The sequence below is a fragment of the Ursus americanus genome, chromosome 9 (assembly GCF_024610735.1).
Source record: "Ursus americanus isolate L20-20 chromosome 9, mUrsAme1.1.p, whole genome shotgun sequence".
NCBI lineage: Eukaryota > Metazoa > Chordata > Mammalia > Carnivora > Ursidae > Ursus > Ursus americanus.
In genome coordinates, this window is record NC_142135.1 from 16,219,544 (window position 1) to 16,244,760 (window position 25,217).

At 42.9% G+C, this 25,217-nt stretch overlaps 1 protein-coding gene and 1 pseudogene across 1 annotated transcript in view; both read left to right on the plus strand.

The window, feature by feature from the left end:
* The first annotated feature begins 8,673 nt into the window (after nucleotides 1–8,673).
* Nucleotides 8,674–9,414, plus strand: LOC123797660 (tetraspanin-3 pseudogene; annotated as a pseudogene).
* A 12,765-nt stretch (nucleotides 9,415–22,179) lies between these two features.
* ANXA13 (annexin A13) overlaps nucleotides 22,180–25,217 on the plus strand; it is a 54,378-nt gene continuing 51,340 nt past the window's right edge. Inside the window, exons 1-2 of the mRNA XM_087864894.1 lie at nucleotides 22,180–22,194; nucleotides 23,268–23,390. Coding sequence (XP_087721020.1) covers nucleotides 22,180–22,194; nucleotides 23,268–23,390 — 138 coding nt within the window. The remainder of the gene's footprint in view (nucleotides 22,195–23,267; nucleotides 23,391–25,217) is intronic.

Sequence of the window (25,217 nt, forward strand, 5' to 3'; positions counted from 1 at the left end):
TATTATAATATTCATCTCTAATGTCGAAAATAATGTATTTATGCCATCTGAAGTCAGATTGTGTTTAGAACATTTCTGGTGTGGAAATGAACATTGCGGTATCAAGCCACACAACTGAAATGCTGAGCCATTGTGATGGTTGTAAGTGCCCACTAGGGGCTGATCTCACACAACATTTCTATACCTAAAACCCGCAAATTCTTCACTTCCTCATTTCTATTGACTTTTTAAATTTTTTTTATTTAAATTCAACTTGGTTAACATACAGTGTATTATTAGTTTCAGAGGTAAAATATAACGATTCATCAGTTGTATATCACACCCAATGCTCTTTACATCACATGCCCTCCTTAATGCCCATCACCCAGTTACCCCATCCTCCCCCCACCTCTCCTCTAGCAACCCTCAGTTTGTTTCCTAGAGTTCAGCATCTCTTATGGTTTGCTTCCTTCTCTGTTTTTATCTTACTTTATTTTTCTTCCCTTCCCCTTTGTTCTCTGTTTTATTTCTTAAATTCCACATGAGTGAAATCATATGGTATTTGTCTCTCTCTTATTGACTTATTTTGTTTAGCATAATACCCTCTAGTTCCATCCACATCATTGCAAATGACAAGATTTCATTCTTTTTGATGGCTGAGTAATATTCCATTATATATAGAAATATTATAATGGAATGTTAATATGGAATATTAATTATATATACGATGGAATATTATAATGGAATATATATAATGATATATGTACCACATCTTCTTTATCCATTCGTTTGTCAATGGACTTCTGGGCCCTTTCCATATTTTGCCTATCATGGACGTTGCTGCTACAAACATCGGGGTGCAGGTGCCCCTTCGTTATCCAAACCAATCTCTCAGGCCTTAAAGTCCTTGAAATTCTTTATTTATTGGGGCTTTGTCTCCTATATCTGATAGCACCAAATGCTGTCAGTTCTTCCTTGGAAGGTGATGCACTTAGGACTGTGGGATAGCCATCCACCTGAGGTTTGCACAATCTTAAGTCACCACTGAGCCTAAAGTTGTCTGGTTCTTGGCAGGCCAGGTAAACAGCCTAAGTCCATCAGCTACAAAGCATGGTTTATCCTTAATTGAAAGTATTTTCACAGCATCCATGATGAGGAGTAAAATCACATTTTGAGTGAAGGGGATTTGTGAATTCCATGATTACTATTCAATTCTATTTTCTAAAAGAGGGTGGACTAGCTGAAAATAAAGAAGTCAAAGGGAGAAGCTTATGAAAGCCTAAGTTGAGGAGGCATCTGGAGAACTCCTCTCATTGTTTTGTCCCCATTACTTCATCAGATAAGTTCATTTAAGTATGTGGATTAGATACAGAAGAAAAGATTTCAGTGCCAGATTTTTTTTTTTTAACAGAGAGAAGAGAAGGGCACCTAGGTGGTTCAGTCATTTAAGCGTCTGCCTTCAGCTCAGGTCATGACCCAGGGTCCTGGGATCAAGTCCCACATCGGGCTCCCTGCTCAGCTGGGAGTCTGCTTCTCCCTCTCCCTCTTCCGCGCCCCTTGCTTGTGCTCTCACCCCATCTTTCTCTGTCAAATAAATAAATAAAATCTTAAAAAAAAAACAACAGAGGGAAGAGGGTTGTCTTAGGAGCATGAGAATGACCTGAGAAGGTTTTAAAATTACCCATGCCTAGGCTTCACACCGGATCAATTGTATCAGCAGTCCTCAGTAGGATCCCGGGTTATTCCATGCGCAGCAAGGGCTGATAACCACTTATCACACCTCTTCAGGCGTGAGGAAGATTGAACAAAGATGACTTCCAATGTCCATTCTAACTCTACAACATAATTATTCCATGGCCAACTAAAATAAATATTTGCGTATGCAAAATAATTCCCCCAGTCTGCTGCAGGCTTTTTTTTTTTAAAGATTTATTTATGTATCTGAGAGAGAGAGAGAGAGAGCGCGCGCGCGCACACAAGTGGGGGAGGGGCAGAGGGAGAGAGAGAATCTTAAGCAGACTCCTCAAATGAGCAGGGAGCCTGACATGGGGCTTGATCTCAGGACCCAGAGATCATGACCTGAGCCGGAACAAGAGTTAGCCTCTTAACCAACTGAGCCACCCAGGCACCCTGCCCCAGGCTTTTTTGTAAAGAAATATGCAAACATCTATTCCACATTCATGTGGAACAAGGAAATCATTTCTCTACCCCTTGATAACTGTTGGGAGAGCCCTGAGAAAAATAAAGAATTACACACTATTGGACTAGTGGAAATCATCTGAGTTTGTGTTACACATAGGTCATTGGTCCATCGCAGACCTTTTTAGCTTCTTTGGGTATATTGTCACAGTGGCTTAGAACTTGGCTAAAGTGAAATATTTCTGTTTCCTCCTACGTTATGTCATCCGAACTTTACACGTTTAGCAATACGTGATCTCTTGACTGTCTAACAAGAAATAAGGGTTTATGTACTAGTGTAAACCGTGATCATGGATTAAATTCACATAGAGTGGGATTGCTTCGTGATCTCTATTAATGACATTTGAGTGAGAGAGAGGATACTTTCTTGGCTAAAACTACAACTGATCTCAGAACAATGTAAATCAGCTATTTCTTGGCTCTGGTCTTTGTAAACATTTGTTCTCTCACTTTCCAGAAATGTGGAATTCTCTTTCTTTTAGAATTTGTGAAGATAGAGTTAAATACGGTTAGTGACATGTCTTCTTAGACTTCGTATAGCCTTAATGCATAGTGATTTTTTTTCTTTTTCTTTCTTTCTTTTTTTCTTTTAAATAGGAAGCCAACTGAACCATGTACCTGGTAAAAGGTAGGGAAAAGCCAGGAAAGTAAAAGCCAGGAACAAATTAATTAAAAAGCCAACATCATCCACTTGCCTTTGAGAAGATAAGGATTATTACAAAGAAAGGCGAAGAGAAACTCAAGGGTCACCACTGAAAATAAAAAATAGGATTTTTGAGTCTGAGCAAGATAGTAGTCTTGAAAGTCAGGCTTGGTTGAGAAAGGTTTTCTGAATTATTTTAGTTACCGCTGGCGTAACTTGACGGGAAACAGAGGGGAAGATGAAATCTTCAAGGTTAAGTATTTGCTGAATAGAAACCATTCCCCCAGTGGAATGGCTGTATTTATCAGGAAGAGGCTGCCTAAAGAGCATCTTTATTAGATTTAAAGCCCCACTCTCCACCCTCAACGCTACCCAGTGGGGGTGAGGGTATGAGGACGATTAAGTCTAACTTCGAAAACCAAATAGCCACATTTTCTTTCTCTATATAGTCACGTATGAAGGTTTTCAACTCCCAAACAACTTCCAGCTTTAATCTGAGCCACGATTTATTTTCTGCACATGGAACATAAGAAGGAGCAAGATGAAGCTGGAGGGATCGTCCCTCACGATCTGCCTTCCAGGACAATGTCAATATCCACACGTTGAGATCCCTGGGTAACAAACAATGACAGAGCCTATCATGAGGGGAAGCATGGCAGGCTTCCATGGGTCACTGAGAAAGTGGAATAACTAAGAAGACTCAAACTGTGACTTACCAAGGGCCTGGATACTTAAGGGAACGAAGAGAATCCTTTGGAGGATTAAGTTTCTGTGGGATTCTTTTAGGCAGACAACGCTGATCCAGGCTAAAAGAGGAGAAGGGGCAAGATGGCTTCATGAATCCCATCGATGAAATTAACGTGAAAGATTGCAATTAGTTCCCAAATGTGAAAGAAACGCAGAGCAGCTAACAATTGGGACTGAAGAAAATCCCAGAGGAAAATCTCTCACTCTGTAAATAAAGGAAGGAGATGGGAAGACTCCACACCCAGATCTTATCCACCCTCCTGATTCTTGCAGCCCAACAACAGAAATAGAGTTAGCAATTGATTTTGTCTTGCTGCCAAATATTGATTTTCAATTCTAGAGAAATATTAATTTAACACAAGGATACATTCTTTCAAGAAAAATATCCTAAGTGCTTTCTATGTGCAAAGAACTATGCTAAGTATTTGGGGATAGAGGTGAATAAAGCATGATGCTTTCCCTTAAATGATTTGCCATCGTGTAGGGTTGCGAATCCAGGTACTTAATTTGATGGAACATAAAGGAGAACACAATGATGAGCATAAGATGATAAAGTGTCTAGTGGAAGGAAGTGGCTCTTTTGATTAAGGATTCTGGAGGCATCACAGAGGAGGTAGTGTTTTTGCCTAAACAGATCCTAAGGGATTGGAGGGGAGGTGTTTTGGCCGGCAAGGGATGATATGGAAGATACCATGGAGGCCAGAACACATTAAAATAAAAAGGATCGAGTGATGCTCTTGCTAAAACTTGATGTCAGTGAGTTAATGACCAGAAAGCCCCATTTGAGAGAAGAGTTGTCCTTCCTCAGCTCTTCAATGTTTTATGATATATTACTATATCATGATCATAAAATCGATCTTCATATTTAAAATACTAATGCACAAAAAATTACACAAAAAATACCCAGAAAGTAAATCAATAAAGTATGAATAAACAAAGGGACCTAGTTTATAATCTGTCCTCTTTTCAGAGAAAACCCCCCTCATAGAATTCCAAACACCAAGTCAAGGAAAGAAATGTTTAAAGAGATTGAGATCACTTGTACTTTCTGCCAAGTTTACAGCCCCTGGATTCTAGAAAAATAAGAAGCTGGTTGTTCATTTTGTGAGTAAAACACAAAGGTTTATCACACGTGGCATTAAAAACGATAGCTGGTACAAGCTGGTACCGTGTATTTGTTTCCGATATGAGAAATTAGACACACCTATTAACAAAGCAGGACATGATACTGTGCAGGGACGTGCAGGAGAACATACCAGAGCTGCTTAGTCATCTCATTGCCTCCTGCTGGTAATGATTTCTGGGCTCCTCACTGAGAGACTTCAGAATTCTCTAGACCAGAAGTTCTCAACTAGGGGCAACTTTGTCCTCCGGGGACATCTGGCAATTTCTGGAGACATTTTTGGTTGTCATGACTGGAGAAGATGCTCCTGGGATCTAGTGGGTAGAGGCCAGGAATGTTGTCCTAACATGCATAGAGCAGCCCCCCCCCCCACACACACACGCACACACACACACACGCACACACACGCACACACACACAGAATTATGTGGCCCAAGATGTCAATAATGCCAAAGTTGAGAAATGTCCCCTAGACGACAAACACTTGGCACAAAAGCAAGTACTCTAAAAGCATTCACCCCCAAATTTCAGATTGTAAATCCCACGGTTGTGAAGATTTTCAGTGCAATCATTGTATAGGAATCCACGTTCACCCTAATGATACAGTTGTCAGGGAGAGAGTATTCAAATCTCATTTGACTATTTACTGAGTGACCTCTGGTTGTTTAACTACTTTGTGCCTTAAGTTCCCCATCTGTAAAACTGGGGAAAATAATAGTACCTACCTCCTAAAGCTGATGTAATGTTTAAGGAAACAAACAAATATGAAGTGCTAGACTAGGGTCTGGCCCACAGCACTAAATAAATGTATTTTTTTAAGATCTTCTTTATTTATTTGACAGAGAGAGAGCATGAGCAGGGGGGAGCGGCAGGCAGAGGAAGAGGGAGAAGCAGACTCCCCGCTGAGCAGAGAGCCGGGCACAGGGCTCGATCCCAGGACCCCTGGGATCATGACCTGAGCTGAAGGCAGCCGCTTAACTGACTGAGCCACCCAGGCACCCCTAAATAAATGTATTTTTGTATTATTATTATTATTATTATTATTATTATTATTAACACTTGGAACAAAGAGAAATTTAGAACTTGCATTTATCTAGACCAATTTCCAAAAGTTCAGTCATTTAAACAATAACTATTATTTCCAAGTATCATTGAAACTACTACTTTCTTGAGATCTTTTTCTAAATTGTCATGCTTCACACAATAAACTTTTTGTGTCATTCACAGGTTTCATGTCTTCGTTGTATTGTCCTGATACACATAAAATAATGCAATGCTATCAAAACAAAGTTTTTCATGTGTGTTCCACATAAGATCATCTCGTGTGCTCCCCTGGTAGACATGCCACCATTAGAGGGCCAACCCCTTTCTTGTAGACTGGTCTCATTCATTTGGCTGCTGAATGTCTAAACGTCTTATGGATCTTACTAGGAGGCAGAGCCCACCTCCCATCAGAGAAGCTATAAATGCCAAATATTCTCCTTCCCAGCTGCCTTTGCGGTTAAGGCGTGAGCATGTGCCTTCAGCTTCCGCAGTCAGACTTGCTCGTGCCTGGGTCTGGATCAACAGCTGGTGACCAGAAGCTGCAGGCACGGTGTCCGTGGTCTCAGTCCGCACAAGATAAGCTCCCAGGGCTATGGGCGCATCCAGCCCTAGCAGGTGAAGGTGACAAAAAGTGTTCTCACTGGTTCGAGATGACCCGGTATCACAGGAATGCCCCGAATTGCACACTCAGACGCTAGAGAAACAGGAACCCGGTCGAGGTGGTGGGCACTGTGCTAGCCCGAACACCCATACCTCACCTAACACGGGCACCTGCTGCTCAGACCCACGTAGGGAGGCAAGCCCCGTGCTACCTGGTCTGATTTTTCAAGGGAATTCAGAGTTTTGTGTGAATCTGATGGGCAACCCATTCACAGTAAATGAAAACCCCTGGTGCGGGGCAACACTGACGGGCACAGGCCTGTGAGTCGGCTTCAGTTGTCAGGCCGCCCTCTGCCAAGTCCAGGGCTTCCTAACACTCTCACCTCTTACTGGCTCATCAGTGCAAGGTTTATTGGGGGAGAAGTGAAGGTACCTTCTCTCTACCCCTACAACATTAGTAAGACTTCAAGTAGCTAATAAGATTAAATAATAATATCATTCTTAATAGTATTATTACTTAATGATACTATTATATTTAATAATTCTATTATTAAGTATTAATAATTATTAATATAAAAGGTATTATTAAGTATTTATAATAGTATTATTAGGTGCATATCACTTAATAACATTATTCCTTAAAATGATTACTTTTAAGCATCACTAAGTAGTAGTAATAATAATAAGTAACCAATATTAGCAAGACTTCATTTTTTTTAAGTTGGTATAATTCTTTATTTTTAATAATAATATTTTTTATTATATTATGTTAGTCACAGTACAGTACATCCCCAGTTTTTGATGTAAAGTTCCATGATTCATTACTTGCGTATAACACCCAGTGCACCATGCAATACGTGTCCTCCTTAATACCCATCACCGGTCTATCCCAATCCCCCACCCACCCCCCTCTTAGGCCCTCAGTTTGTTTCCCAGAGTCCATAGTCTCTCATGGTTCATTCCTCCTTCTGTTTACCCCCCCTTTCTTCTTCCCTTCCTTCTCCTACTGATCTTCCTACTTCTTATGTTCCATAAATGAGTGAAACCATATGATAATTGTCTTTCTCTGTTTGACTTATTTTGCTTAGCGTTATCTCCTCCAGTCCCGTCCATGTTGTAGCAAATGTTGAGAAATCGTTCTTTTTGATAGCTGAGTAATATTCCATTGTATATATGGACCATATCTTCTTAATCCAGTCATCTGTTGAAGGGCATCTCGGCTCCTTCCATGATTTAGCTATTGTGGACATTGCTGCTATGAACATTGGGGTGCATAGGGCCCTTCTCTTCACTACGTCTGTATCTTTGGGGTAAATACCCAGTAGAGCAATTGCTGGATCATAAGGTAGCACAATTTTTAACTTTTTTAGGTACCTCCACACTGTTTTCCAGAGTGGCTGTACCAACTTGCATTCCCACCAACAATGTAGGAGGGATCCCCTTTCTCCACATCCTCTCCAACATTTGTTGTTTCCTGCCTTGTCAATTTTTACCATTCTAACTGGTGAAGGTGGTATCTCAGTGTGGTTTTGATTTGAATTTCCCTGATGGCTAATGATTTTGAACATTTTTTCATGTGCAAGGCTTCAAAACTTCTAGATTTCTTAGTAGCCTTCCAAGGAGAAACTTCAGTCCCTGACTATAACACCATTCCATGTCTCTGTACTTTTGCTCATGTTGTTTTATCTTCCTTTATGAACCCCACTTTCCCTGATGGTACCCTACTTTTCCTTCTAAGCTCGGTGCAAAGGTCACTTCCTTCTGGAGGCCTCTCCTGGTTTCCTCTCCCTTTCCTTCTTCCCTTACTCATTCATCTTAGATTAGGTCACCCAGAGCACCAAGGGGTAATATTCCAGACCTTTCAAAGACAATGTGTTCACCCCAGTTCTCTAGCAAACAGATGGATAAAGCACAAGCTAGCCCTCTACTGGGGGTACAATCCCAGGACACTAAGAGTTAAGGGGAAACAAAGTAAGGTAGGAAAGGCCAGAAAGCAAATCTAAAGTACCATGTTCCTGAACAGCCTACAGCTTCTCAGGAATGCAGTGAGTTGCGTAGTCCTATGCGATGCCTCTCAAGAGCCAGTATGAAGCTACTGCACCTTGAAACCATTACGGGGGTCGGGGGGAGCAAAGGAGTGAGGAATCTGTTGGCTCCTGTCTGTCTTCAGCCTCCCATTGGCCAAAATCAGAGCCCTGAGCCAGTGACTCCCCCAAACCAGGAGTGTTGGTGCTCGCCAGGGCTGGGGCTGCCCAAGGGCTCCCCGAGGGGGGGGACTGGGGGGCTGCTGCAGTGAGCGCCCTGCAGGCTGTGCGGTTCCCAGCGGGCTGCCGGCATCATGGGCCAGTGTGGCAACACCCCCTCCAGGTCCATGCTGGTGTTTCCCCACCTCATCTTCTGGGGGGCAGCCGGCATGTTATGCCACGTGGGAGCCCATGTCTTTCTCATTCATGATGACCACGACCCCCTCTTTGAAGATGGGTACACCCTCATCCCTGCTATCGCGATCATCCTGTAGGAGCCCTGCTTTTCCTTATTGGGCTACTTGGCTGCCGTGCCGCAATCCCAGACAGCCGCTGCGGACTTGCCATGTTTGTCATCAGCCTGCTCTTGGGTTTTGTCACAGAAGTTGTTGTCATGGGTTGGGGATACGTTTACAGAGCAAAGGTGGAACATGAGGGTGATGGCGGCATTCAGAAAGTGTGTGAGACCTACACGGGGACCAACACGGATGTTGCGACCCAGGCGGGTGGTTATGTACAGAGACAGCTGCAGTGCCATGGAGCTCACAGCTACTCAGACCGGTTCAAAGAAACCAAAAACCAGAGTGTCCCTCGTAGCTGTGCAGAGGGACCGCCAGCAGCTTACATGGCAGGCCGGCCCACCCCTCCAACCTCTGTGCCGAGGGATACAGGCTCTAGTCGTAAAGAAGCTACGAGAAATCCTGGTGTGTCTTACTTGGGCAGTGCTGGCAGTGGCAGCTGTCCAGCTGCTGGCCGAGCTACGTGCACGCATCCCATTGTGCAGGAGTCGAGGTCCTGCTCAGGAGCTCCTCAGCACCGGCAGAGCCTCCGCGTAGTCGAAAATGCAAGCCTGAGCTTTTTAGTCTTGTTCTGATTTGAAAGGTTCTGATTTGAGCAGGTCTACTGCTGTTGGTGGCCTCCTGAGTTCATTTAGTTAAAGCACACGTACACAGGTGTCGGACAGAGCAGGGGGCTTTTCACGGGCCCACCCGCTTCCCCACCCACCTACGACTTTCTTTTTGCCTATTCTAGCTGACTCGCCATGTCCCCTAAGTTTTTAAGTATGGCGGTATGTGTTCTAGTTTTGGAACCATTTGCAGGTGGCATAGTGTGGGAGAACCAAGGAGGGCTGGGGCCTGCTTCTGTTACCTCCATGGTGCCAGAGTATCAGTGGGTCCTTTCAGTCTTCATGCTGGAGAACTCTCAGCCAAAGGTTTCTGCGGGGAGAAGGAGGAAATCAGCTGTGGTTAAAGTTAACACCAGATGGTGCCCCTCGCCAGTGTCCTTTTAAAAAACATACACTGTAGTCCCCTAAGATACCAACTGTACAAAAAGGCTAAAATAGATTTTAGAATCATACGGCGTGTATCTTGGTTCACCTTCAAAATCAGACCGATCTTTGAAACTGGTGGTTATTAGTCAAAGTTGGCTCTATAGAAAGAATATCATAAATGCACTACTGTTTTAAGACAATTAGTATGAGGGTGTGAATGTGTTTCTGTACGACTGAGCCCATTCATAGTAAGTCTAAACCCTTTTAGGTTTCGACTTTTCGGTTTAAGGTACCCATGTAGACTAACAAAATAGTATGTAGATGCGATCTCTGTTGTAAAGAGAAAAATCGAACTCCATAAACTCTGTATCACCCCTCAAAAAGAAAAAGATTTAGTGTCCAGGTGCACACCGGCCTCCCAGGAGGACAGCCTTCATGTAGCACTTTCCTCACTGTATAAAGTAATGCTTACGTGTCTCTTCCACAGTGGTGCGCTCAGCGACACCAGTAACCTCTTCATCACCTTTATCGTCAGCATTTGCACAGTGCTCAGCACACAGTAGGGACGGAGGTGAGTTTGCTTTGGTCCAGCGGACATTTATAAAACATCTAGTGCCGTCCAGTGGAATGAGACATGGGGGTGGCTGGTAATACCTTTAAATACCAAAACCATGATTCAACTCAGTACTGTAGCATTGGCAAAAACTTCACATCTTAGAGTTCTCCAAGAAAACAGAACTCATAGAAGATATACCTATCACTGACTACTAGGGTTAGTTAGTTAGTTAGTTAGTTAGTTAGTTAGTTAGTTAGTTAGTGTATTAATTGGCTCACGCAGTTGTGGAGGCCAAGATGTCCCACAATCTGCCCTCAGGAAGCTAGAGACTCAAGAAAGCCAGGACTGTAATTCAGTCCAAATCCGAAGGTCTGAGAAATGGGAGCACCCCTGTCCAAGGGCAGGAGAAGATGGACATCCCAGCTCAGGAAGAGAGAGCAGAAATTGGCCCTTCCTTTTCCCTTCCTAGTCTACACGCAACAGATTGGCTGATGCCCCCTCACGTCAATGATGGCGGATCTTTTCTCAAGTCTACTGACTCAGATGCTCATCTCTTCCAGAAACACCCTCCCAGACACACCCAGAAATCACATTTTGCTAGCCATCTGGGCACCTCGTTAGCCCGGTCCAGCCGACACATCAAATTAATCAGCACACTTTCCCACCCAAGGTGTGCTGACTTCCGGCCTTCCTCTCCATTGCAGTCCCCACGGGCCCCTCAGGGCCTAGACTCTCTTCAGGTACCACGGTACAGTCTCACCTTGGCTACTTGCTGTAGACAAAATTCTACCAAATTAAAAAAATCTGCAGTGTGTACGATATCTATAATTAGGCACCTGGGATTTCACTCTTGTCAACGGTGAGTGATATCCACATGCCTAAACAATGCAGTTGATTTTTCTACAAGAAGGTTTTTGTGTATCCTTTCAGACAAAAATGTTCTTTTTAATAGTCTTTACTGTAGTAATTACTTTTATTTATTTTTTTTAAGATTTTTTATTTATTTATTTGACAGAGATAGAGATAGCCAGTGAGAGAGGGAACACAAGCAGAGGGAGTGGGAGAGGAAGAAGCAGGCTCCCAGCGGAGGAGCCTGATGTGGGGCTCGATCCCAGAACGCCGGGATCACACCCTGAGCCGAAGGCAGACGCTTAACCACTGTGCCACCCAGGCGCCCCTGTAGTAATTACTTTTAAATACTTGCCCCAGCAGGGCTCCCTCCAGCCCCTAGAATTTCCCAGATGACACTGAATTAGGACAGAAGAATATTATTACATAGAAAAAGATTAGAAAAAATCCATATGGGATTTTTATATTTGCTAGCGGGGGGGTGGGGTGGGGAGTGTCTTTTTCGATTCTTATCACTGTTTATTTTGTGCATCTACTTAGCACATAATTATTTTGTCTGTGTGCTTGTTTTCTCAGCTAGCTAGTCAACATCTTTCGGGTACATAGCACCCAGCTAGATATCTCCACTCACTGATAACTTAAAAGGTTTCATGTTTTCTAGCCATTTAATATGTACCCCAGAAGTGAAATGCAAAATTTCAACTTGCTCTTCTCAGGGGGCTGATAAATATGAGTAGAATGAAAAGGAATTTTAAAAACTAAGTTATGATAAATAAAATAAGTCTCTGTGCCTAATTAATAATTAAATTCCTTGTAACGCTTGGCACTCTTGTTACTTCGAGAATTCTATCTCCAAAAGTAGTCTTGACTCTTAGGAAGGGTTAGGAAGCCTTAGTTATCCATTAAAAAGTGATGCATAACCTTTATCACTTCACCCTTTGGCAACAACGTTTTCTATGGCATATTGGTCAGCAGGTGAGTTATTAGTTTCCTGTTCTATTAATTATTTATCCATTATTGCTATGCATGACTTACACCGCAATTTTCTACAGCCTTTATTTAAAGATAGTTCAGGAATATTCAGGAGATCTGAAATGCAGGCTGAAAATGATTTTTTATGGAACTGCAGTAGTCTACCTGTTGCCATGTGTTTATCATCAAGTAAAGCTTGTAACGCCCCTGAGGGAGCCCACACATGTTGTGGTCCTTGAGAGAGCGAAGGGCCTCTGGACAAATAATTTTCAGTGTGTATCTTCTTTATAAAAGTTCAGGTCTTGAAGTCAGCCAGCAAAATAGAGCCAAAAAGGGGGGCAGGGGGGAGGTGTGGAAGGCAAAGAACTCCTATCTTAGGTATCTTAGTCATGTGTACCCTTATAAAGTAAAATTTGATTTCTAACATGGAACAGGCTTTCAGATGCCGTAAAAGTGATAGGAGTCTGGGAATGCGGATCTTGCCTCTTGCTACTGACATGGCTTTTCTCAGAATCATGAAATGAAAAGTCAGAAATAAAAATACTCTTGGGGCGCCTGGGTGGCTCAGTCGTTAAGCATCTGCCTTCAGCTCAGGGCGTGATCCTGGCGTTCTGGGATCAAGCCCCACGTCAGGCTCCTCTGCTGGGAGCCTGCTTCTTCCTCTCCCACTGCCCCTGCTTGTGTTCCCTCTCTCGCTGGCTGTCTCTGTCAAATAAATAAATAAAATCTTTAGAAAAAAAAGGCAATAAAAATACTCTTTTGCACATGAACACCGGCAATGCTAACAACCTAGCAAATTTTTGGAACAACAACAAAACAATTTTTATTGATGTTAATTCATTTCAGTAAAAAAGGACCAAATAAACGGTCCTACGTGGAATCTCAGAATCAAAGTCATCTTAAGATGGAAGGGACTTTACAAGGTACTGGTCTAACCCCCTCGCTTCACAGCTATAAAAATGGAAGCCCAGAAAAACAAAAGGACTGTCCAGGCATCAGCTTATTACAGAGAAGCAGGAGAGCACCGAGTGCCTTGCGGGCGAGGTGGCCAAGGAGACATCAGTGTCCTTGGAGTGACCTTGTGAGCAACCACCTTCTCTACCCCAACCCAACCAGGCCGAGTCTGACTGTAATCAAATCTCTTTACACAAACCAAATGAAATTTACTAATCTTCAAAAATTTAATTAGTAAGAATTTATTATTTATTTTTTGAAGAATTTATTATTAAGTAGTCATTAAAAAATATAAGTATCTGAGAAAAGATTGCTTCTGCTCGTGTGATATGTATATTCCTGAAAACCTGTAAGGTTAATTTGTACAAGTAAAAGATATTTTAGACACTTTGTTGGCTTCTTATTTCTCTCAGATGCATTCAGCATAGTTAACTACCTTCCTTCTTGAAACACCCTCTTGCCTTTCTAGACATCACGTTCTTCTGACTTTGCTCTGCTCTTATTCCGGGCTCCTTCTGTCTCCTTTGATGTCTCCCCTCCCTTTCTCTGCCGAGCAGGTAAGCGTTGGCGCGCCTAAGCCTCGATCCTGGGCCTTCTCTTCTCTTCTCCTTCCTTCTCTGCATTTCCCTTCTCTATCCTCACACTCTCAGGAGTCTCCACCTGGCTCACGACTTACGTGTGTGCTTATGACTCCAAAGTCATAAGTCTCTCACCCAGGCACCACGCATATGTTCCCAGCTGCTGGCTTGACATCTCCGTGGCTAATAAACATCTCGCACTAACAAGATCCAAGCCAAGAGTCCTGCCCCCCCTGCTCCCAGATCTCTTTCTGCTGCTGCAGTGATTGGCACTGCCTCCACCCAAGAGTTTGAGCCTCAAATCTGAAAGAGGCACCCCTGATTCTCCTTTGACTTCATCCAAAAGTCAACCCGCCAACAAGTCCTCTTGGCTCTACTTCCAAATCTCTACACCCCCCATCTGCATCCAAGCCACCTGCTTATCTCACCTGCTCCACTGTGAAAGGCTCATACCCTGTTTCTGCTCTTCTGCTCTATCCCCTTAAGTCCGTCGTAGCCCACACAGGTAGAGGGAACTGTGAGACCCTCACTCAGATCCTGCCATGCTGTCATCTCAAATTCTTTAGTGATGTCATGCTTCTCTACGAATGTCCTCCGAATCCCACCCCTTCACAAAACGCCTACAAGGCTCAGCTGGATCTGCTTCCACCCCCTCCCCACTAGCATCTCACTCTCCCCCACCCTCCAGCCGCCATCTTTTCTACCATTCAAATGGACTAAAGCCTTTCTACCTGGGGGCCTCCTTTCTCTCCCTAAACTGCCTCCCCTAGTTCTTCAAATGCTTCGTCTAGGTCCCTCCTCACACAGACTGTCCCTTCCTGCCCCATCACCACTGGCCTCCCCACTTGCTCACTTCCAATCACCCCGTTTATTCCCGTCACAGCCCCACACTCCTAGCAACCTGTCACTCTGTTGTTTGTGTCTTTGTGTACTCGTTTATGTTTCTGCAATAGAAGGTAAGTTCCACCAGGGCCCACACTTGTCACCACCAATCCCCAGTGTCCAGCAGAGCACCTGGCACATAGCAGACACTCAATAAATAAGTAAGTAGTGCATTAAAATGTGCTAATGAATCTCCTTTAAAAGGATGGTAATGGGAAACAAATAAAGAATTGCAGGGTCATTCACATGCACATCCGTGTTCATCTTCCTACCCTGAATTGGCTGAGAGTGAGAAAAACATGTGTACACACACACACACACACACACACACACACACACACACTTTCCAGCCAGATGATTTATTTACGGAAGATTCACATGAACTAAATTCCTGCCCAAGAAATGTTTATGTCCCTTGGAGACGGTCACCACAAAATCTGGCCTATGACAGGCAGCTTTCTAAAGAATCCATTGCTCTTGGCCACTCACTCAACAAAGACACGATGTAAGTGTGAAGTCAGCGGCGTGCCTTCCACGTGACAAGTGCCACACAAGACTCAGATGTACAGAGGTGAAGAGGAGGCCGTCACTGTCCGTGGGAAGCCCTGCTCTGGGGTGAGAGTGTGTAAGCTGTAGGGTGAGGGCTGACCTGGGGGACGGACCTGCATCCAGCGATGCCACACACTCAGTTGTTGTATCTCCTGTGTGTTTTCTCACTTTCTCTGATGAACCTTTCGAGTTCTTGGATGGTCTTGTTCCGTTCCTTCTGCCTGCACACATCTCAACACTCTACCATCTGTCCATGTGGACGGAACCCCAAACGGCTCCATCCCTGACTTCTCGGCGGAGCCCAGCACCTCTTCCTCCTCCTGCCTGTTCTTTTTAATATCTTATTCCCTACAAAGAAACATTACGTTCTTGGAGGGCAAGCACCCTATTTTTTACCTTCCTTTCTTCTGCCCCATGGTGCTCGGCACAGGGTTATAACACTCCGTATGTAGCAAATGACACCCGTGTTAATGAATGAATGCTGGGATCTGAAACCCTGCAGTGTAGACCAAAAGCACTGAAACCCTGTGGTGTAGACCAAAAGCACTGGTTCATCTCCACAGAAGGACGGACAGTGGAGCCCCGTCCACCAGCCAGCACCGAAGCAAAGTTTCCAGGACAAAGCCCACAGGATGGAGCTGGCGGAAAGGTGTCGCTGCACGGGTGCGTGGGCTGCAGTTGAATGTGACCGTGGCAGTGGCCAACCACAGGCTTGTTGCCCGCAAGGGAGTGCAGCAAGCTGGACCAGAAGTCAAAACTCCAGGGAGGGGCACTTTGCTCCTCTTTTGACGGCTCCAAGGTCAGTTCCCATACTCTCAGTGGGTCCAAAATACTCTGGGCCACTGTTTCCTCCTACTCTTCCCATCCTCAGGATCTCTCTCCCCTTTCCCTTTCATTCTCTCCTCTTACTTCCTGTGCGCTGCTCCTTTTACCCTCTGCAGTGGACATGTCTTGTTTTGGCCAGCCTACCATCCATTCGCCCTTCTTTTATTAAAAGCATTCTAGTTTTCTCTGGGTGCCCACCCCTTCCCCCACTCTCAGACCACCCACATGGTTTTGGTGGGGTTGACGCCTCTCTCAACTCTAGAGGTGACATGAAATCCAGTCCTCACTATGTCCCCCCAGCTATGGTGGTCAGTTCAGAGAAAGTATGAGTCCCAACTGCCACCAGAGATTTGGATCAGGATGTGTATTTGGATTTGGGGGAAAGGAAAGCTCTCATTTTCTTTGCACTAGTCTTGGAATTGTAAGGATGAAAATGGGGAATCACCAGCAGCCATCTTGCCCCTGAGAAGAGGGATCCCTTTGAGAAGTGAGAAAGCAGAACTAAGAAGTGGAGAGAGACCATCTATTCTGGGAATATATTTTGAGTGGCTAGATCCTGCTATGCCTGAAGCTAACTATCTTTTCCAATTATGTGAGCCAATAAATTCCTTGTTTGCTTAAGTGATTATGAGTCCGGTTGTTAGTCACTTGTAACCAAAAGAGTCCCAATATGTCTTCCTAAATCCAAATTATTCATAGTATTTTAGGTCTGGAAGTAAACATGGAGATGAAGTTCAACCCTTACATTTTTATGGTAGAAACCCAAGAACTGGAGAGAATGTGACTTTACTATGAGCACACTCCTAAGTTGTAGCAGAGACCAGCCCAAAACCCAGGTCTTTGCTCTCCCAGTGCTATGGTTTTTCTGCTACAAAATGTTATATTAAATCAAAGTGTTCTTTCTTATGTGGATGTTTCATTTCCCCAACTGGAGCATAAACACCTAACCGGACAGAGGTAGGAGCTATGTCCTAGATTTTTCATATGCTCCGAGCCTAGCATGGTATCTTGCATGTGGCAAACATACAAGTACTAGTGAACCAATCACTGAGTTAAGAAAGCTTTTTGAACCATGAGAGTTTAATTTTTATGCTTGCATGATGATGTGTTGCTCTCGGGGTTTTTACTACTGGAAAAGTATAGAGTATGGAAATATAGTTGTTGGGGCTCCTGGTGGCTCAGTCATTAAGTGTCTGCCTTTGGCTCAGGGCGTGATTCCAGGGTCCTGGGATCGAGCCCCGCATCGGGCTCCCTGCTCTGCTGGGAGCCTGCTTCTTCCTCTCCCACCCCCCTGCTTGTGTTCCCTCTCTCGCTGGCTGTCTCCCTTTCTGTCAAATAAATAAATAAAATCTTAAAAAAAAAAAAAAGAAATATAGTTGTTGTTAGCAACTGTAATCATTTCCTGTAGATGTCAGTCTTTTTGTCTTAATAACAGCTGCTATTAAGTAGCCGTTGTACGCAGACACTGTGGGGATTTGTCAAGCAATAAGCCTATCTCTGCCCTTGAAAATTGATTAGCTTCATCACATGGCCTTCTCCCTGTGAGCCTATGTCTTCACATGCTGTTTTCCTCTTCTTAGAAATACACCAGTTGTTATGGGTTCAGGCCCATTCTAATGATCTCAACTTAACTTGGTTACATCCACTGAAACTCTATTTCCAAATAAAGTTACAGGTACTGAGGATTAGGACCTCACCATGTCCTCTGGGGGATACAATTTAACCCATAAGAGATGTATAAATGACATTTTTAAGAAGTGTTAGAAACTTAACCTTGGTGGGTGGTACAGAAGGAGAAGACTCTTCTTTGGCAAGATCAATCTATGAACTGCTATTGAGACTCATAAGGTTAGAAGGAGATTAGGGCTCTGGCTGGCATCACCACTTTGAGAACTATCAAAGTCCAAGAGAAGTAAATAAACAGGCACAGTCTAGTAGAGAAAAATATGAGGCAGCACCTATAATAAGTTAGAATCACTAAATAGTTAAGATGATACAAAAAAACCCTCCCCTCACCATTCTGTGCCCTCCCTCCCTCTTCTTTCCTCTCCTCTCCTCCAACCATGACAGCCTCCCAGAAATGACCTGGGGTCACAGGAATTCCCCTTCCTTCCACCTACTGCTATTGCTTGGAATTATTGTAGCCAGCGTCCTCTGGATCCAACCAGCTGGGGAAGCAGAGAGGAGGTCACACTAGAAACAGCTCTGTTCCAACCAGATCCGAACTCGACCACGTGCAAAGTGAAATTACCAAGAGGTGTTTACGGTGGTGGTGATCTCGAAAAATAAAAAGGTGCGTTAACCTCTCACTTGTCTTCTAAGCTTTCTGTCTCACCTCCCTGGAGCCATAAATTATATCTCTTCTGTATGCATTTCCTGTGAGCCTTTGAACAGAACTTATCTCTACTTTCCATACAACACATCAAATTGCCCTGCTTCTCCTGAACTTTGAGCTTCAACAGCCTGGGGTGGGAGAGGAAGAAAGGAAGGAAGACTTCATTGATCAAGCCTTCTAGGACGGGTTAGTGGCACAAAGGGTGGTTCCAAACCAGCACAGATGTGGGGCAGGAGAACTTGGCCCTGAAAAGTCTGGGGCTAGGAGAAGGCAGAGACCTATAGAGCCCAAATTAGATACTAAAGGCCAAGATCCTAGAGAACGGTCAAAGCATTCGTTGTTAATTTATGTCTTCTTGTCATCCCCTAAACCCCATTCCACTGCAAATTCCTGGAGGAGAGTTTTGTCTTGCTCACCTCCTGCACCCGTCCTCCCACCTGGCACACGATATATTCTGGCTTCTTTGATCATCTTTCTTTTCCTCCAGTTAGCGAAGTTGTTTCCAATTTCTGAGCCTCAGCACAGAGTATCTGATTTGGAACACTTTATTTTTTCAAATGATGGGCTCCTTCTCATCCTTTGGTTCACATCTTAAATGTTATCTCCTTGAAGAACTTTACCACTGCTTAAAGTAAATCACACACACACACACACACACACACACACACACACACACACACACACGTTCACCTCAATCATAGCATCCTGCTGGGTTTCTTTACAGGCTGTACAACAATTTGTAATGGTTTATTTCTTGTACACTTGACTACATTCTAGGAAGAGAAAATTTGAATCTATCTTATTCATTGTTGTAGTCCTAGAAATTAGCACATGCAAGGCATTCAAGAGATAAAGGTTAAAGAACAGAAGAGCGAATATATACATTCAGAATTTAATGAACCCATGAGAATTTTAATATTATGTTGCATAAGAATTAGCGTAAAATAAAGATGGACTCTTGGACCAGATGAGGAAAGATATATTAATAATTATCTAGGATCTTTGGAATAACTCAAATTAAAGCTGAAACCATTGCAAGCCTATACTTGATGCAAATCAATTCCAAATGGATCAAAGAGGTATGCCTTTAAAAATGAAGCCATTCTGGGGCACCTGGGTGGCTCAATCGGTCAAGCATCCAACTCTTGTTCTTAGTTCTGGTCTTGATCTTAGGCCCGTGAGTTCAAGCCCTGCATGAGGCTCCACACTGGGCATAGAGCCTACTTAAAAAAATAATAAAAATTTAAAAGTATATAAATAAAAAAGAAGCCATTAAAAAACTTGAAGAAAATGTATAAGAAGTCTGAATCATCGGGGCGCCTAGGTGGCTCTTTCAGTGCTCAGGTCAATGATCCCAGGGTCCTGGGATCGAGTCCCCCATTGGGCTCCCTGCCCAGTGGGGACCCTGCTTCTCCCTCTCCTCCCTGCTTGTGCTGTCTCTCACTATCTCTGTCTCTGTCTCAAATAAATAAATAAAATCTTAAAAAAAAAAGAAGTCTGAATCATCTTAATGTAGAGAAGTTTCTCTAAGCAAGCCAATATATCCATAAAACCTAACACTCTCTCTCTTTTTTTTTTAAAGGAATTTATTTATTTATTTGACAGAGAGAGAGACAACCAGTGAGAGAGGGAATACAAGCAGGGGGAGTGGGAGAGGAAGAAGCAGGCTCCCAGAGGAGGAGCCTGATGTGGGGCTCGATCCCAGGACCCTGGGATCACGCCCTGAGCCAAAGGCAGACGCTTAATGACTGAGCCACCCAGGCGCCCCAAAAACCTAATACTTTCTGTACTCACACATACGTGTTCAGAACACATTCAAACAGAAACAAAAGACAAAACAAATTGGGGGGAAATAATCGTTACATTTGACAAAGGCCCAGATCTTATTATAAAGTGTCGTTACAATAAACAATGAAGAGACTAATAACTCAAAACAAAAATAAAAGACATAAGCAGACCACAGAAAATTCATGCAAATGACCTTTAAGGGATGGGATGTATAATGTTAAGAATGTCAAAAGAAAGGAATGTAAATTAAACACAGAGATAACCATTTTTCACCTTTGAAATTGGCAGAAATGAAAAACGTTCATAGTATTTAGTGTGGCCACTTTGTAGAAAAAACGAGCCCTGGCATATCATTGTAGGGGGATATACATTCCACCTTTTGAAAGTCAGGCTAAGAAAGAAAGAAAGAAAGAAAGAAATCCAGGCTCGTGGGTCAGCTGGACATTGAGTAGTTCCGCATTCTGACAGCTGTGCAGAGAACAACCAGGCAAGATCTATCAGAATTTTTTAAAAGATTTTATTTATTTATTTGAGAGAGAGAGAGAAGACAAACAGGGGGAGGGGAAGAGGGAGAGGGTGAAGCAGGCTCCCTTGACCTGAGCCAAAGCAGACGCTTAACCAACTGAGCCACCCAGGAACCCCACCAGAATTATAAATGCATATACTCTTTTTAAAAAAATTTTTTTTACTTAAATTCAATTAATTAACATATAATGTATTATTTGTTTCAGGGGTACAGGCCTGTGATTCATCAGTCTTGTATAATAGCTAGTGCTCCTTACAACACATACCATGTTCTCTTTGACCAGCAATTGCATCCTGAGATCTTACTCTACAGATAAACATGCACACACAGGCAAAGACATGTAAATGAAGACAGCCACACAAAACCCTAAATGATCTTGAATGGGTCACCAATAGTGGACTGATGACATAAGGTTTGGTTCGTATTCATAGGTGACTACTATGTGGCGCCTGGAAAAGAAACGTGCCAGTGTCATATATCTCTTTAGTACAGGAAGCATAAAAGCAATAGAAAAGAAAACGAACCCATTTGTTGGCAATAAAACAAAACAAAACAAAAAAAGCAGGCCAGGGAAGGAAGGAAAGAAGGAAGGAAGGAAAGTAGAAAGGGAGGGAGGAAGGAAAACAGATAAACAGAGAGACAGAGGAATAGAGAGACAGGCAGAGAAGGCTATGTGTGCAAACCGTCAAGAAACCGCATGAGAGACTGGACTCTGGGAAACAAACTGAGGGCCGCAGAGGGGAGAGGGTGGGGGAATGGGATAGACCGGTGATGGGTATTAAGGAGGGCACGTATTGCGTGGTGCACTGGGTGTTATACGCAACTAATGAATCATCGAGCCTTACATCAGAAACCGGGGATGTACTGTATGGTGACTAACATAATATAATAAAAAAACATTAAAAAAAAGAAAAGAAAAGAAACCGCTGGCAGGAGGGCCGAGGAGATCAGTAGGCTTACTTTTCACAGTACCTTTTCACACTATTAAGGGAAAAAAAAAAAGACCATCTGCACACATTACTTTTTCAATTTAAAAACTAGCTAGGTTATAAAGATCATGTTGGCATCACTCAATGTCACACTCAAAAGGATTCTGCGTAATAGTGATGTAAGTAAAACAATAAGATTTTTCAGTCTTGTTTGGTTAATGCTTTTATTACTTCAAGGTATAAAATTTTAAATAAATTCCCAAAATAAAAAAATAGTGACTCAACAATCCAGAAGTGAGACAGGTTTAATTGAGAATAAGCTTTTCAACTTAAGCCTGTACTTGATGCATGAGTAAGTATTTTATTTTGAAAAGATGGCCTAGAAAGACAGCTTGGGAAGGTTAAGCTCATTGGTAGCGGTTACCACTCCCTACCCATCCCCAACAATGTATTCAAATTCAATGCCAAAAGTTACTTATTAAACTCAAGAGATATTACGCCCTGGGAAAACTATTATAAACTTAGCCTGTAGGAGAGAACTGATCTCTTAATGAAATACAGAACAACTGTCTTCGAAAAACGAAAATGGGCAATCGTCATGTAAGTATTTATTGCCTTTGGGAGTCAAAGTTTTCGTTTTAGTTAGCATGTGGAGAAGTTTAAACTATGAAAGCATGATCGATACTTTCATAGTTATCATTGTGATTACTTTTTATTGTTGGTTTTCACAACAGCATACCGTGCTTTTAAAATGCACTTGCAATATACTTTTTTTCCATTAGCCAAAAATCTCTTAGGAGGGGCTAAAGAGATGTATTTAAAATGAGACAGTAAACAGTGGCCGGCACAGAGCAAGTGCGTAATAGGCATTTGAGGAGCGTATGACTAGAGCTGTTAGTTGTGGCAAAGTTGCACAAAACCCCACCGACTGTGCCTATCGAGTTTTGTGGGAAAGACAGGTTCAGGTTGCAAATATCCACAGGCCAACGTAAAAGTAGTCCTACAAGGCTGTATATAACTTGGGCTGAAAGGTGAAACTATTCCAGTATTATTCCTAAGCAGCATCAAACATTCAGGTCTTTGCAGATATCTAAGGAATGCACTTAACACTTGTTTGTTGTTGTTGTTGTTTTCTGAAATGTCTAGGCCCGTGTGAATACTGTGTCTCTAAACTATGAATGACTAAAAACTCGCTCAAATACTGCCATTTGGAATCAGCTATGCACAAGGCAGGGCAGAGTTAACTCTTGGTTTTTTTAATATTGAAAAATATTTATCTAAACATTTTAATAAGGTCTTATTGCACCTCCTTTAGCTCCCCACAGCAAGAATGACCTATTCTGTGTAAACTAGGAACAAAGAGAGTAAAACTCCAAAATTCTCTGTACTATAACCTTGTTTATAAGGTTTTCTCCTTTGCTATAAATTAAACTTGCCCTCAGTGGTTACAAGCCTACAAATAACTTCTTTGGGGAGGTGTCAAATTTCAAATCCTCTGGAGATAATTATTATTTTTTCGCTAGCCAAGAGCCCGCCATTCAGTATCTCTTCTCAGGATACCAAAGCCATAGCAGTTTAGGAAGACGTTTCGTCTTCTGAGAGTCATCCCCATGAGGCAGCTGGCTTGTGTGAGTGGTCTAGCATCTTTATGTATTTCTTTTTTGAATCCTCAGAGCCAGTCTTACTCCCTCTCAGAAGGCAGTCAACAGTTGCCCAAAGGGGACATCCAACCCTCGGCAGCCGTGCAGCCTCTCGGCCACCCATCAGGGAGTGGACAGCCAGAGGCCCAACAGCCCGTAAGCACTTGATTTTCCCTCCAATCATAGGTATCACCGGGCTCTCTCGTGGGCCCAATGTTACTCACCCATGACTTGTCTTATCGGACCCTCCACAATGCTCCAGCCTGCAAATGTCATCCGCAGGCATTACTTCCAAGCAGGGAAGTCTTTCCCTGGAAAATGTCTGTTACAATGTTTGCAGCAAATGTAAAAAAGCGATCTAGGAGCTCCGCTTCCGTTCCCAACAGGATCCCCTTAATCGTGCCTTGCAATGGAGAGCGTAACGCTACAGTGTGGCCACTATGATATTTTAGAAAATGCGAACAGAATTTAACATGGCACTAGGAATGAATATGTTCTAAGACTGTGTTTCTAAATAAGTAAATGCAAAACCTTCTTAAAGGACAGAAAATCGTCCTGGTAATGACTTCAGTTGTTAACATTAGAAAGCAGCTCGAATATGTACAAATTTCAGACTATAATGCTTCTAGTTTTGGAGCAACTGCACAACCAAAACAAATATATAAAACTAAATACCAGTAAAATCCAAGCTGAGAATGTGCCAACGAATGCATGTTCCTGATTTAGTGTAATAGATGATGTTCTTTTGCTGGGATGAAATGGCCACAGTCAATGTAAAAAATGGTCCTGATTGCTATAATGTGGTTTCTTTTGTGTTACAGCATGTGTCAAATATGATGTGACTTTTTAGTCCTGTTATAACGTTTCTCTATCCAAAACTGAGAAACTTCAGTTTGTAAGACTCCCTATCAAACAATCGGGACTTCTCTTGGCTAACGCGCATGACTTTTGTATTAAACCTACCTCCCTCTGTTCTCTATTCTTTTATCATTGGCTTGCAACAATTAAAATATGGCTCTCTGGCATATATACAATTATAAATAGAGACACAAATGTAGGTGTTGAAATCGTGTGCTAGCCCTTGGTTGTCGTGATGATTTAATATGCTTTACATTCGTTTTTAAGTTATTACCAGCAAGCAGTAAACACAGATTTTAAAAGCCCACTAGGAAAGTTACAAATTCCCGAGGATAAGTCCATGGCCCTGGACCCGCAGACAACGGCTTGATAAACAGAGCCAGTAGGATATTGGCCAGGAAATTACATTTTCCAAGGCACTGTGATATAGAGGCCTTCTTAGCCAATTCTGAAAACTGAAAATTACTTTTTTTATTTTGTGCTTTCCCCCAGTCCTTTTGCTGTCATTAATGATTTCTCTCAACTGAAGACACAGTGCTTGTGACTAACCTATTTGGAGTAGTAATAACCGAGATAAGGGGTTACTATCGTTTGCTAAATCACACGGTGTTCAGAGTTTGCTTAGCCTAGAGGACATGTCCTTGTGCTCAATGAGTTTTGTGCATCAACAGAAAAATAAGATCCACAGGAAAATCTGCTTCGGTTTAGCAAGATGACTCTTCTATTCTCTTGCATGGGTTGTTTTCAGGAGAATCGCTCTCTGGAGGAAAATACCGAATTGAGATCAATAGTGAAATCCCTTTGCCATAACAGTATGGCCGCAGAGTATGGGCAGAGCAATAGGGAAGGAGCAAGATTTAGGGGAACAGTGGACAAATGTTGAAATAATCACAAACTCAAGAGGACTTACGCTTTCTGGAAAATTATTTGTACTGATGAACAGACACTAGGACTGACTTGCCCTGCTGTTCCAAGGGCGGTCTCTGGATTAGTAGCAGCATCTACGGTACCTGGGTGTTTGTTAGACACGCAGAAGCCCAGGCCCAGGAAGCCTTCTTGAATCAGCTGCATGTTAGCGAGCCCCTCTAGCGATTCTTATGCGCAGGACAGTCTGAGAAGCACTAG